This window comes from Leuciscus leuciscus (assembly GCF_965113295.1).
Source record: "Leuciscus leuciscus genome assembly, chromosome: 21".
Classification (NCBI taxonomy): Eukaryota; Metazoa; Chordata; class Actinopteri; order Cypriniformes; family Leuciscidae; genus Leuciscus; species Leuciscus leuciscus.
This window is the reverse complement of record NC_138745.1, coordinates 9,810,819-9,824,307: the sequence shown is the minus strand read 5'-3', so window position 1 is coordinate 9,824,307 and position 13,489 is coordinate 9,810,819. Positions and strand designations below refer to the sequence as shown.

Genomic DNA, 13,489 nt, shown 5'->3' with positions numbered 1-13,489 from the left:
TTCGTCTGGTGGGCATTAAAACAAGGCAGACATTTTTTATTTACTTCAAAAGAGGGACTTGAGAAAATCTAGCGATCTGAATGTAATAGGTTCTGAAATGTGGTTTCATGAAATGTGGGGTGGGCTATTTAGACTAAGTTGGCAAACACCACAACATTTTTTTTATTTAGAAATCTAGTTATTAATCATAGCTATAGAGTAAAGCTTTAACTATAGACAGCACAGTCCTGCTTAAATCTAATTTTTTGTTATGAAAATCCTGCAGGGCTGGGACAACAGTCGCAATCACAATTGGTGGAGTGTTTCTCTTTATAATTTTGCTGGCGCTGCTGGTGTTTTACCTGCGACGACAGAAACACCAGAAAAAGAAAGAAACCATGAGGAGAATTCTACAGGAACATGAGGTCAGAACAGAGTGTTTCATTTGCATGTAGAATTTGTTTTAAAAATACTGACACTTTATTAACTCAGAATCAGTCTAAATGGAGCATTTATTGATACTAAGAGGCAAAAATCTAATTTTGAACTTCTGCAACTTTCTTATGTCGGCTAGATGTATGCATTAGGGTTTGTCTGCCAACATTTACACATCTAGGGCACTATCTTGCACCCAGCGTAATTTAATTTGTACACCGACGCATGTATCATTCCTATTTTGCACCCGACGCACAGCGGATCTTTTCCTCCACAGACGCACGTCGGTAAATTAGGGAATGATCTTGCGCCTGGCAAATCCGCCGTTATAATAGCATCCGCCATGGAACAAGCGTGCCTGCTTTTAAAGGGAATGTGAGATGACGCTCTGATTGGTTTATTGCATGTTACGCCCAAACCACACCTATGAGTAATGTAGCTACTTCAGACCAACCCATTTTAGATTTGCGTCGGATCCGCCCACAAATTTACTTGCGTTTCGCGTTTGATACTTGCGTTTTAGATCGTTCAAATAGGGCCCCTATTCTTTCTTGAAAATCAGCTGATTTTGAAATTGACGTTAGCATGTTGCAAGCTATCAACTCATTCTTCTAATAATCATACAAATACATAGCACATGCAAATACTGGGTAGGATAGTGCATTTTAATTAGAATTAGATTTTTTTGGTACTTGATCAGTTTTTTTATAATTTACATTTTACTAAATATTTACATTTGAAGTTAATATTTGAATAATTTAACAACATATTAACATGGTCACGGTTCTCTGATGTTGGTCGATTGTCACATGACATGCAAATAAATAGATAGAGTATTTAATAGTTTTTAAGTGTTTTATTTTGACTTTGTAGCTGGACTTTTAAATGAACTCAAGCCTCTTTTTACTTGTGATAGTGTCTCATTCCACATCACTTTCACACTTATGTTTTGGAACAGATTTTGCGTCTGCAGAGTGCCTATGATTCCATAAAAGCCTATGTAGGCAGCAAACTAGGTTGTGGATCTGAGTCTACTGTTCCTAAACATACAGTAAATAAGAACTAATAATAAGAGAAAAATATAGGAAAGTCTGCTAGACTTTGTGCTGTTCCTGGCCCCTTTAATTGTATCGAATATCGGTTGGTCATGCTAATGCATTTCTTCTTTTTATGCAGTCTGTTTGGTTTGACTACTTCACATTTAGTTTTGTAGTCTTATGGCATCTCAATTTTCCCTGAAGCTGGTGGAGCCACTGACCCCGAGCGGAGCGATGCCGAACCAGGCTCAGATGCGTATTCTCAAGGAGACAGAGCTGAAGAAACTCAGAGTGCTGGGCTCTGGAGCCTTCGGCACAGTCTATAAGGTCAGACACTGCACACAGTAAGAAAAGAGAGATATCTGTTACCCTTCCTCATCATATCAATGTTCGTTTTTTTAGCTGGCACATGCAGCCTCAGAAATGTGACTAGCATTCTGCCATCTTTGCAAAAAAATTGCCAGTGACCTGAGCTGCTGGAAAATGACTTCGTAGACTGGCTGATGGCACCACAAAATCTCAAACCCTTCACTAGTGATTATAAAGGCAGCCTTTTATTTGATAATCGCACTAAGCTATATCAAGATTATCGCACAGCCACATGTACATTTGATATAATTATTAGCTTTTCATCAACTCATGAACCCCCTACAGTTCCCTTTGCAAACCCTGTTTGAGAAACCCTGTTCTACATTGTTGTTCTTGATGTAGTTTAACCCTATTCATGCAGAGTTTATCTCATCTCACCAGGGTATATGGGCTCCTGATGGGGAGAACGTCAAGATCCCAGTGGCCATCAAAGTTTTGCGTGAGAACACCTCGCCTAAAGCCAACAAAGAGATCTTGGATGTGAGTGTGTTGATTACATTCCTATATTTTGTTGCAATATTAATTTCCTGTTATAAACATTCAGAAGACTCTTCTTCCTAATGATGGTAAGTGTATATTTTGTATGTGGATATGTGTGACTTTAAAGTGTTTTGTCTATGTGTGTCTATGTGTTTTATCTATATGCTATCCACAGGAGGCATATGTGATGGCGGGTGTAGCGAGCCCATATGTGTGCCGCTTGCTAGGCATCTGTCTGACATCAACGGTTCAGCTGGTTACTCAGCTTATGCCATACGGATGCTTGTTGGACTATGTCAGAGAAAACAATGACCGAATCGGCTCTCAGTACCTCCTCAGCTGGTGTGTACAGATTGCAAAGGTAAGCCATCTACAGAATGTGACATGCACTGATGGTGGAAGACTTTGTGGTATGTTGTTGCAGTTTAGTGTTTCACACAGGATTTTGTGAGACTATTACATTTCTTACAAGAGTTATGCAGATATTTGAGTTTGATCACTGTGAAACGAAATGCTGAAGTCACCAGATCATAAGCTGCTCACTAGAACACCGTTCCCTTTCGTTCAGTCACTCCGAGTTACGTGCCATGCCCTGGTCTGGACAGACAACACAGCCACAGTAGTGTACATCAATCGACAAGGTGGTCTACGCTCCCGCCGTATGTCGCAACTCGCTCGCCATCTCCTCATATGGAGTCAGAAGCACATGCGGTCGCTTCGTGCCGTTCTCTTTCCGGGAGAACTGAACCTTGCAGCCGACGAGCTCTCACGGTTTCAGCCACTCCCGGGGGAATGGAGACTCCATCCCCAGTCAGTTCAGCTGATTTGGGAACAGTTCGGCAACGCACAGGTAGATCTGTTTGCCTCCCACGACTCTTTCCCTTTGCAGCCTGTTTTACTCTGGCCGTGGGGCTTCCGCAAGTATGCGTTTCCCCCAGTGAGCCTTCTTACAAAGACTATGTGCAAGATTAGGGAGGGCGAGGAGCAGGTCATTTTGGTTGCGCCTCTCTGGCCCACCCAGACCTGGTTCTCCGAACTAGTACTCCTCGCGACAGCCCCTCCTTGACCAATTCTTCTGAGGAAACCCCACCTTTTTCAGAGACGGAGCACCCTCTGGCACCCTCGTCCCGATCTATGGAACCTACATGTGTGGCTTCTGGACGGTTTGAGTACCCTACCACCTCAGGTGGTGGCTACCATCACTTCCACTAGGGCCTTGTCAACTTGACACTCCTATGTGTTGAAGTGGAACCTCTTCGTCACCTGGTGCTCTTCTCGCCGAGAAGACCCTAGAAAATGCCGGATCAGTGCTGTGCTTTCCTTCCTGCAAGATGGGTTGGACCGAAGGCTGTCTTCCTCCACCCTCAAAGTGTATGTTGCCGCTATTGCCGCACATCACGATGCAGTTGAAGGTAAGTCCTTGGGGAAGCATGAGCTGGTCATCAGGTTCCTTAGACGAGCGAGGAGACTAAATCCTCCTCGCTCTCCTCTTGTACCCTCTTGGGACCTCTGAGTGGTCTTATCTGCCCTGCAGAGAGCTCCCTTTGAGCCTTTGCAATCAGTTGAGCTTAAGTTCCTGTCTATGTAGACAGTGCTCTTGGTTGCATTGGCCTCCATCAAGAGGGTAGGGGACCTGCAGGCATTTTCGGTTGACGAAGCGTGCCTAGAATTCGGGCCGGCTAATTCTCGTGTGATCCTGAGACCCCGGCCTTGATACGTGCCCAAGGTTCCCACCACTCCCTTTCAAGTTCAGGTGGTGAACCTGCAAGCGCTGCCCTTGGAGGAGGCAGACCCAGCCTTGGCACTGCTCTGTCCAGTACGCCTCGCTAACAGACATCTGCAGAGCTGCAGGCTGGGCGACACCTAACACATTCGCAAGATTCTACAATCTCCGAGTGGAGCCAGTGTCCTCTCGTGTACTCGCTTCAAGTAGCTGGTAACTAAGATCTGCTCAGGTGTCTTCGCTTGCTCTCCATTCCACTCCTCGGACTGGATACATGCGATATTCTCCTCAGGTGAGTTTCTCCGGGAAGAATGTTGCCTTCTCCAGCACTGTTGACGTCAACACCAGAGTTATGCCTGCGGCAGCTTTCGTGTTGGCTAGTGCCTCCATGTGCATGGTTGCCCCCTTGGGCGACCCCCACATGTGTATTTCCACTGTAAGCCTCTCTGAGCATGTGTCTTTCCCTTGGCAAGCCACCTTGCCACCCCTGGGGGTTGAAAGGTTCCACCCTGCGGGCTGGACACCCCAGTGTTCTCCATATGCAGCCCGCTCGCGGGTCATATGTGTATTCTGTAAGTCCTCCCTTCGGGCAGGCATTGTGTTGCATATTTCCACTGAGATATGCTTCCCAGTGTTCCTTGGTATTCCTATGTTAAGTAGGAGTCCTTCGTTCGTGCTAGTCTCACGAACAAAGGACTCAGACTTGTGCAGGACACTGGAAGATAGCCGCTGTGGCGTGATTGAACTGGGATCCCATTCGTCAGTCACTGACGTAACTCGGAGTGACTGAACAAAAGGGAACGTCTCGGTTACGTATGTAACCCTCGTTCCCTGAGGAGGGAACGGAGACATTTAATAAGCAATTTAATAAGCACACAAAGCCAGATCTCGATTTCGATTTTAGATGGATTGAAAGATGCTTTGCTAAAGCAATGGTGCAAAACAATGTTTGAGATATTTTATGTTATGAGAAGTGTAAAAATACACAGTCTAGGTAATTAAAGGGAAACACTGCAGTTACTCACATTAGGGCTTTTCACACTGCACTTTAACCCAGGATATGGTTCTTCTAAACCTTACTTTTTACCCTGGATAAAGAAATATTCCACAATTGTAATTTAGAAGCGGGGCTAATCAATGAAACTGACATTAACCCAAGGTTTAGGAACCTTAAACGCAGGGATTAAGAATGTGAAATGTCATCTTATGAATACCCAGGATTAATTGTTAACCCCAGGTAAATTATGAAAATGTTTATTCTGTCATGACAACTGAGATTGGCATGGTATGGCATGGTAATGGTTGTGGCTAACACTGCTGCTCCTGTTGATTATTGCTTCTGCTGCTGCTGCAGAGCAAGTATAGAGACTTGGTACTGCCAATACATTCACAGACTTGCTGCTGTGAGCATGTAAGACATATAACTAAACATACATGAAATAAACCCCGTAGCAGATCTATACAGGGGGAGCTGGGGAAGGTGGAGGGTTTCTGAAAGCGCGCTGCAGACTGCTAACAGCAAACAATGCCAAGTATTTTAATGTTGAGCAGCAAGCTCATTGGCTGCTGATGCCACAGCAACCAATCAGCTGCGCTATGTAGATAACGATGTGATCGCTAACAAATTGAGTTAATGACCCATCAGCCTGTGCCATATAGAGTTTAATGACAGAACTTTGTATTTATGCAAATTATGATATTATAATTAAATGATCAATTATATAGTGTGAAACATGAAGCAAGTTAACACAGGATTCCATTTACCCGGGGTTTAGAATGACCCAGGATTAACAATCGCTATTCGCTATTCTTTTCGCTATTCCCCAGCCACTTGTAGCCTGACTACGTCAGACTTCGTACTCCCGCTCAATTTCAGTTCGCTTCTGTACTCAGTCTGAGATAGCGACCTATCTCTCAGTTTTCCTCCGGCCTGAAAACAGCCGGCCAATCAACGAACAGAGGGCGGGCTGAGAGTCGTGACGTAGACGCTGATTGTACCGTGGATGCGTAGATTTACTTCACATAATCTGCAAAAGTCGTTCACAGCCATGTTCACTCCGGTATTTCGCTCGATGGTTTTGTTTTCGCATCATACATGTGTTTACAGTGGAAGTTAGATGCGGCTGAGCCAGCGCATAACACACGTCATAACCAAACGTTATGTGATTGGCTTACGGGTAACCAATGATTTTAAACTTCAGACAAGCGCCCCCCCGCGAGAAAGAAAACGCTTTTCTATTATGCCCTTCCAGACTCTGTCTACGAAGCAAAGCAAAGTAGCAGAGTTTGGTATTACCAGGCTAAGCCACTTGTGCTCATGTTCTCATGTTTGGTTCTTTGTGTACCCAGGGAATGAGTTACCTTGAAGAAGTGAGGCTGGTTCACAGAGACCTTGCTGCTAGGAATGTTCTAGTCAAAAACCCAAACCATGTGAAGATTACAGACTTTGGGCTTGCCAGACTGCTGGACATAGATGAGAAGGAGTACCACGCTGATGGGGGAAAGGTGTGTGTTTCACATGTTGCTTTGGTTGAACTGCCGAAACAGATTTGGAAAAAGAGCTCGAATGTGGTTAAATCTACTATCCTGTATGTATTGAGAATAAGTCTATTTGTGTGTTGAGTAGGTGCCAATCAAATGGATGGCGCTGGAGTCCATATTACACAGGAAGTTTACTCACCAAAGTGATGTATGGAGCTACGGTCAGTATCTGCATGGGTTTACAGTTGCTCTGCTGTAATTGATAACCCTCTGGTTTAAAATAACCTTTGAGGCTTGGCTCTTTCCATCTCAGGGGTGACTGTATGGGAGTTGATGACCTTTGGCATGAAGCCATATGACCTCATACCAGCGCGGGACATTCCAGAACTACTGGAGGGGGGAGACAGACTCCCCCAGCCGTTAATCTGTACCACGGACGTCTACATGATCATGGTCAATTGTTAGTGTTCATTTCTAATGATGAATTTGCATAGTCATTTGAGTGCTTATTTGATTCAAATATGGATCTCAAACATTAAAATTAAGTCTGACTATCACAAAAAAAGTATCATCTTTCAGTTTACACTTTCCCCAAAAAGTGTACAGTAAATACTGTGGCTTTGTGGCACTTTCAGGACATTGCTGTTGGTTGTTTGATAGATTGTCTTGACTTCTGTATAGTGAATTTTGCTTGTTTTACAAACAAGAGACAAATCAAAATGATTTTCTCTGGCAATCAACACAATGTCACAGCAGCTGTCCATGGGGATTCATTTGTATTGAATATGTAGAATACTTTTTTGACCATATGACCTTATGCCAGGTTGGATGATCGATCCTGACAGTCGACCGCGATTTAAGGACCTGGTGGAGGATTTTACCATCATGTCACGTGATCCCCCACGTTTTGTAGTCATCCAAGTGCGTAAATATATATATTTTTTTTTCATTAGTAACTTGTAAGGAATAATATAGGGCTGCATCTATCAACTACATTGATAAGCAATTAAATATAATCTGTATGTAGTTACAAATAATCTATTTCTTCGAAATGTTTGGTATATAAAAGTTTTGTGAAAGTTCATTAACTTCCTGTTTAGATAAGATGATCTGCAAAATGGGAATATGTATAAGAATATAACAGCAAAATATAAATAAATATGGGAAATTAAAATGTTTCTCTACTTTAAAGTGCCAATGTTCTTGTGCATAGTACAAACTGAGCAATTATGAGATATGTTGTCAACCATTTACATTATTGAGTTTATCAATGAGTTGTTGCAGCCCTAAAATAATATATTCCTATTTTTTTCCTGCTTTTTTCAGAATGACGATCAGATGAGTCTGTCGAATCCAGTTGATAGTGAGTTCTTCCGAATGCTGATGGCAGAGGAGGGGGGAAATGTGAAAGAGTTACTGGATGCGGAAGAATACCTGGTGCCTCAGCCCGGCGGCATCTTCAGCTCACAAGGAGAAATGAGAGCCAATGGACCCAGCAGACACCACTCTCACCGGGTCAGTGATGATTTCAGTCCCTCAAATGCTACTATAATGCTTGTCCCATTTTAAAAATCATGTAACTTTTTTTGTTTTTCTTCTTTAGAGTACAGACCAAGGTTTAGAGGTGGATGGTATGCCAAACGGGAGGGATTTGTACTCCTCCGTCAGCACGCTGGGGCAGAGTCAGTACCCAACTCTTCCTGTCGGGGCAACAGGCAATGCCATGTGGTCTGGGACACAGTACCCAACTTTAGTACGGAGCATATCACACCTTTCCGCTGGAGGCCAATCGGACTCTGTGTTTCTGGACGGTTACGTGGAGGACAACGGCCCTCCATCCAGTCCTGGTCGTTATTCTAAAGACCCCACCGTCCCTAACGGCATAGATGGAGAGCTGGAGACCTGGAGAGCTGGAGCGGATGGCCCTATTGGCTTCCTTTCAAACACACTGCCACGTGGAGCACACACACAACCTGGTGAGTGAAACATATAATTTGCAGTAAAGGCAACCCATTTTACTACCGGAATGTGACATAGGCCTATTTCTGGTTGAAATGGTATTTGGCAAATTTTTTATGATGTCATCCAAAAGAAAGATTATTTTCCAAGGCAGATCAAGTTTTAATGAAATATGACAAAGACATAAATATATATAGACATGCCATGCAGTCAAGACTCTGGTGACGTATTCAGGACATTTTTCAACTTAAACCCCCTCCCCTGCAAGCTCATGTTCATCTGCTTGAGGGCAACAGACACATCTCCAAATCCAATCACCATCTGTTCCCCGCCCTGAATTTTTTCTTTTTCAATAATACATACGTCACAATACAGAAGAAAATATATTTTGTTACTTTGGTTTCATCGCAAGCTGGGATATGAGAGTGTATTGCAACAATGAGAATATGTTAACCAATAGCCAAATAGCTGTTTTAGACATTATAAAAAATGTCTAATATTGGCCATGGTACCACATTTACATTTATTCATTCATATTTTCGTGCTACGGTGCTAGCAATACAAAGTTTCAAATATCGTCCAGAATAGTACAAGCTAGAACAGGGAGGGATTAAAGGGGTCATCGGATGCCCATTTTCCACAAGTTGGTATGATTCTTTAGGGTCTTTGTGTAAAGTTTGTAACATTCTTTGGTTAAAATTCCTCAATGGTTGTGTAAAACAACACCCTTTTTACCTCAAAAACAGCTCTGTTCACAGCACCCTGTTTCGGTGCATGTCTCTTTAAATGATAATGAGCAACTGCTCACCCCTCTCTTCCATGGGGGGTGTCGCCACAAGACTGCGTTGGGGGACAGTATACAAATGGCTGAGGGCGGATATATGCCAATACGGGACAGTCTGTCAGTTGTCGTGGGCGGAGCATGAGCAATATGGCATCATATTGCTCAGAAAATCCAAATGGCTTGATTATTGAGAGTGTTTAGACTTTTTGAGGATTAAAAAAAAGTGAATGGATTTTTTTCAATGTATGGTGGTTGTGTCCACACACTGCAAAGACACATTTATATGCAAACACAATATAAAAGTGAATTTTGCATCCGATGACCCCTTTAAGAAAAAGTGAAATCATAGAAGTTTTTTTTTTTGGTACTAATATATTAGTACCAATAATATATTGGTATATATTTGGTACCAATACATTGTGATATATTGGTATAGATTTGGTACCAATATATTGTGCAATATTCGCTAACAATTATAAATTATTATCTTTATATTGAATATCCTGTTTCCCTTGTAAATACAAAAAAAGGTGCAAAATCCATTTCACACGGACTTTATCACCTTAACAACATGATTACAACACAATATCTTTAAATGTTTTCTTTGTTCTCAGAGTATGTGAACCAGGACGTCCCATCAGAGCGTCCCAGCACGCTTCCACGCAAAGCGAGCGAGAGGAGATTCATTAACGGTCTTTGTACAGGGAACAGTGTGGAGAATCCAGAGTACCTGGTGCCTATGGGCAGCATCTCACCCACTTCTCCCGCCTTCGACAACCCCTACTATCATGATATCGCAGCTAAAGCTCAGGCAGTCGCCAGGGCGTCCATAAACGGAGGTACGAATCACAGGCAGCCCAATGGCTACATGACCCCCACAGCAGAAAACCCAGAATACCTGGGCTTAGCAGAGACATGGAGTGGTCAAATGGAGTATACTTGAGAGGAATCATTCGGTACAGTTTGTGTGCAAGCGTGTGGAGATGAATGTTTTGGTGAGGTTGTGTGCGTGAGCGAACGAGTGAGCAAAAGACATATTTTGTGAAGGACGTTCCCAATGGGAATGGTTTCTAATGGCTTTCTATTAAATTACAACAAAAACCTATGTAGCATTCTGTGGAGTTTGAACTTGAAGATGGATGCACTTCCAGTCTTTGCCAAAAATCAGCTTTTTTTTTGCATCTGACAAAAACATGGTACGTTTTTCAAGACTGCTTGAATGATTTTAACACTGGATGATGTCTGTGGATATATGTAATACACTAAGGATTTTCATTTGAATTTTTACTTTTGGTCATCTCGCAAAAACTTTTCTTTCCGGAGGTTCAATTCAATTCCAAGCCAGGACCGTGCACACTGTTTTACAGAGCGCTGCGTGAGAGCTGGACACAATCAAAGCTGCTCTGTTCTGTGTGTAAAGGCCCTGGGTGAGCAGCTACAGTGCCAGTGAATGAAAGACTGACATTATTGCCGTACCAAACGGATGTGGTGTGTTCAGCCATGCAACTGGCTCTGAAGATTCATCAACATTTCTTATCTGTGGTATATACAGGTTTTCACATTTGTTTGGGTATTTTTTAATTCCTTATGTTTGAGCAATGACTATCTTCATTATATGATGGGTAACAGTTTTACAGATGTATGTAGAGCAAGAGGTGAATCTCAAATACTGTCCAGGTCACATTGCCCCCTAAATTGAAATATTGCACATAAAGAAAATTATAATACCTATGTTAAGATTTTTGCTTAAACTCACAAATAGGTGTGGCGTAGGGATTCAGGATAAGACAAAAACACGATTTGGAAAATGGATTCATTATGTACTCGCTTATTATATACATTTTGTAAATTTTGAACAAAAAAATGACGGACTGCAGCTTTAAGCAGAGATGCATAATATTGGTCAAAAGGGACAGTAGACTTTTACTTTGTGAAAGATTTGTCATCCAAAAAATCATGGAAAAAATGTGTCACGGTTTCCACAAAAATGTCAAGCAGCACAACTGTTTTCAACATTGATATTCATCAGAAATGTTTCTTGGTCTGCAAATCAGCACATTAGAATGATTTCTAAAGGATCATGTGACGCCGAAGAATGGAGTAATGCTGAAAATTCAGCTTTGCCATCAGAGGAATAAATTACATTTTAAAATATATTAGAAAACAGTTCTTTTAAATTGTTAGAATATTTCACAATATTACTTATTTTTTTGTATTTTTTGTATTTTTGATAAAATAAATGCAGTCTTAGTGAGCAGAAGTTGTCCCAAACTTTTATAAACGTTTGAACTTTTGATACATATATATATACAATATATAACGACAAAAGTCTTACTGATACTGGTAAAATTGATTTTCTTTAAGCAAAAATATGACCTGGACAGAGAGATTCATTCAAGGTGAAAAACATTTATCTCCTTGTATATTTGTGTTGTACTTTCTAATGTTATCTAACCGAGTTGCTCCTGTGCAGTGGTGTATTCAATTTGGTATGAATTGATGTGAAGGGGCCCTTATTATCAGACTGGCAGGTTTATTTGTAAAATGATGTTGCAAGCAAGAGAGAAGATGATTTTAGATCATTATGCATTAGTTTTGAAATCAATGTTTAATGTGATCATTCATGTTCATAATGCCCATTATTATTATTTTATAAGGACTTTTTTAAGGCACGACACCTCCTACTCATTTAAATTTGCCTCACATATACGCAGAAAGGCAGCTAACACTAAACACAGTGTTGTGGAGTAAATACTTCACGTTTAAGAATGTGGTCTAATTTCCATATATTAGCAGCTGTGGCCTCTGGGTGGACGAACACCCGTTCAATGCCTCCATTGTTCCAAATTACAACGTGTGCCTTTTGTTATACCCGACTCCAGCGTCCAGTTAATATGTCACTTCTTTGAGGAAAGAAGTGCATGTTTTGTCCTTGCCGTGTCAATACGCATGCTGTGGTGCCATTGCATACATTATGCAGTCCTTTTCACTAAACCACATCTCAAATTCCAGATGTTTGAAAATCAGATGTCGATTTTCCTGATTGTGAAGTGAGAAATTTAGCTTTGGGAGTGTGTGAATCAGCAGTCACAGATGATGAACTGTGAGTGAAGTGAGAGAGTGATATTATGTGTGCTAATGGCACTCCAGTGCGTTTCCACGTCAGCCCAAACAATGACATGATTGTGTTTCAGAATAAGGGATGGGGAAAAACGCTTTGTTGAATTTCTGCCTCGTCTCTGCATAGCCAACACAGTCTACAGAGTTTTTTGGTCCAGGCTATTGGTCCAGTTGACAAATGAAAATAAATCAAAATAAAATCTGTTCGGGCTTCTTGAGCATTCCCGATATAAATGTAGGGTCAGACTACATTTTCACTAGTTTTTCGACCAACAGGATATTATGGAAGTTTGTTTCTGCCACAGAATAAAAATGTAAAAAGGTAATTGCGAATTTTTATCTCACAATTCAAATGTTTTTTTCTCGCAATTGACAGTTTATATCTCTCCATTCTTACTTTTTCACTTAGAATTGTGAGTTTATACCTCGTAATTCGGAATTTATAGCTCGCAATTGTGCAAAAGAAAGAATTGAGAGATAAAAACCTGGAATTGCACAAAAAAAAATTTCGGACTATTTTCCCTCGCAAATTCTACGGAGCCCCTAAGGGGACATGGTGGTGGGGAAAAAAAATGATATGTGAGGAAACAATATTTGGCTATGATTTTGCATTCTCTCACAAATGTTTTGCATTCCCCCGAGACACTTTGCGTTCACTCGCAAGGAACACAAAAGTTTTGCTAGCGAATGCAAAAGCATTGACATTTTTTTTCCCCACCACCATGTCCCCTTAGGGGCTCCGTACAATTCTGACTTTATTTCTCACAATTGTTTTTGTCTCAGAATTGTGAGAAATAAACTTGGAATTGCAAGAAAAAAAGTCTGAATTGTGAGATATAAACTCGAAACGTTTTTCATCAAAATTCTGACCTTTTTTACAATTGCAAGTTTCTTTCTCGCAATTCGGACATAACTCGGAATTGAAGAAAAAAAGTCAGAATTGTGCGATTAAAAAGTCGCAATTGTCTTTTATATTTAATTTAGTCTTATATATCTTATTGAAGCTTGTGGCAATATCTTTCCTGTCTATAAAATGTATTCTTTTAGCAATTTTGTTTGATGCCACTTCTGATACAGAAATAAGACACTTCCCCTTTGACCTGTCCATTCTTTTAGTTGCCT

General features: G+C 41.3%; 1 protein-coding gene across 1 annotated transcript in view; it reads left to right on the top strand.

The window, feature by feature from the left end:
• The window catches only part of erbb2 (erb-b2 receptor tyrosine kinase 2), a 33,566-nt gene extending 20,297 nt beyond the window's left edge, over positions 1-13,269 (top strand). Inside the window, exons 17-27 of the mRNA XM_082152319.1 lie at positions 266-404; positions 1,656-1,778; positions 2,202-2,300; positions 2,476-2,661; positions 6,373-6,528; positions 6,650-6,725; positions 6,818-6,964; positions 7,328-7,425; positions 7,831-8,019; positions 8,108-8,480; positions 9,862-13,269. Coding sequence (XP_082008445.1) covers positions 266-404; positions 1,656-1,778; positions 2,202-2,300; positions 2,476-2,661; positions 6,373-6,528; positions 6,650-6,725; positions 6,818-6,964; positions 7,328-7,425; positions 7,831-8,019; positions 8,108-8,480; positions 9,862-10,190 — 1,915 coding nt within the window. The 3' untranslated portion in view covers positions 10,191-13,269. The remainder of the gene's footprint in view (positions 1-265; positions 405-1,655; positions 1,779-2,201; positions 2,301-2,475; positions 2,662-6,372; positions 6,529-6,649; positions 6,726-6,817; positions 6,965-7,327; positions 7,426-7,830; positions 8,020-8,107; positions 8,481-9,861) is intronic.
• Positions 13,270-13,489: the final 220 nt, after the last annotated feature.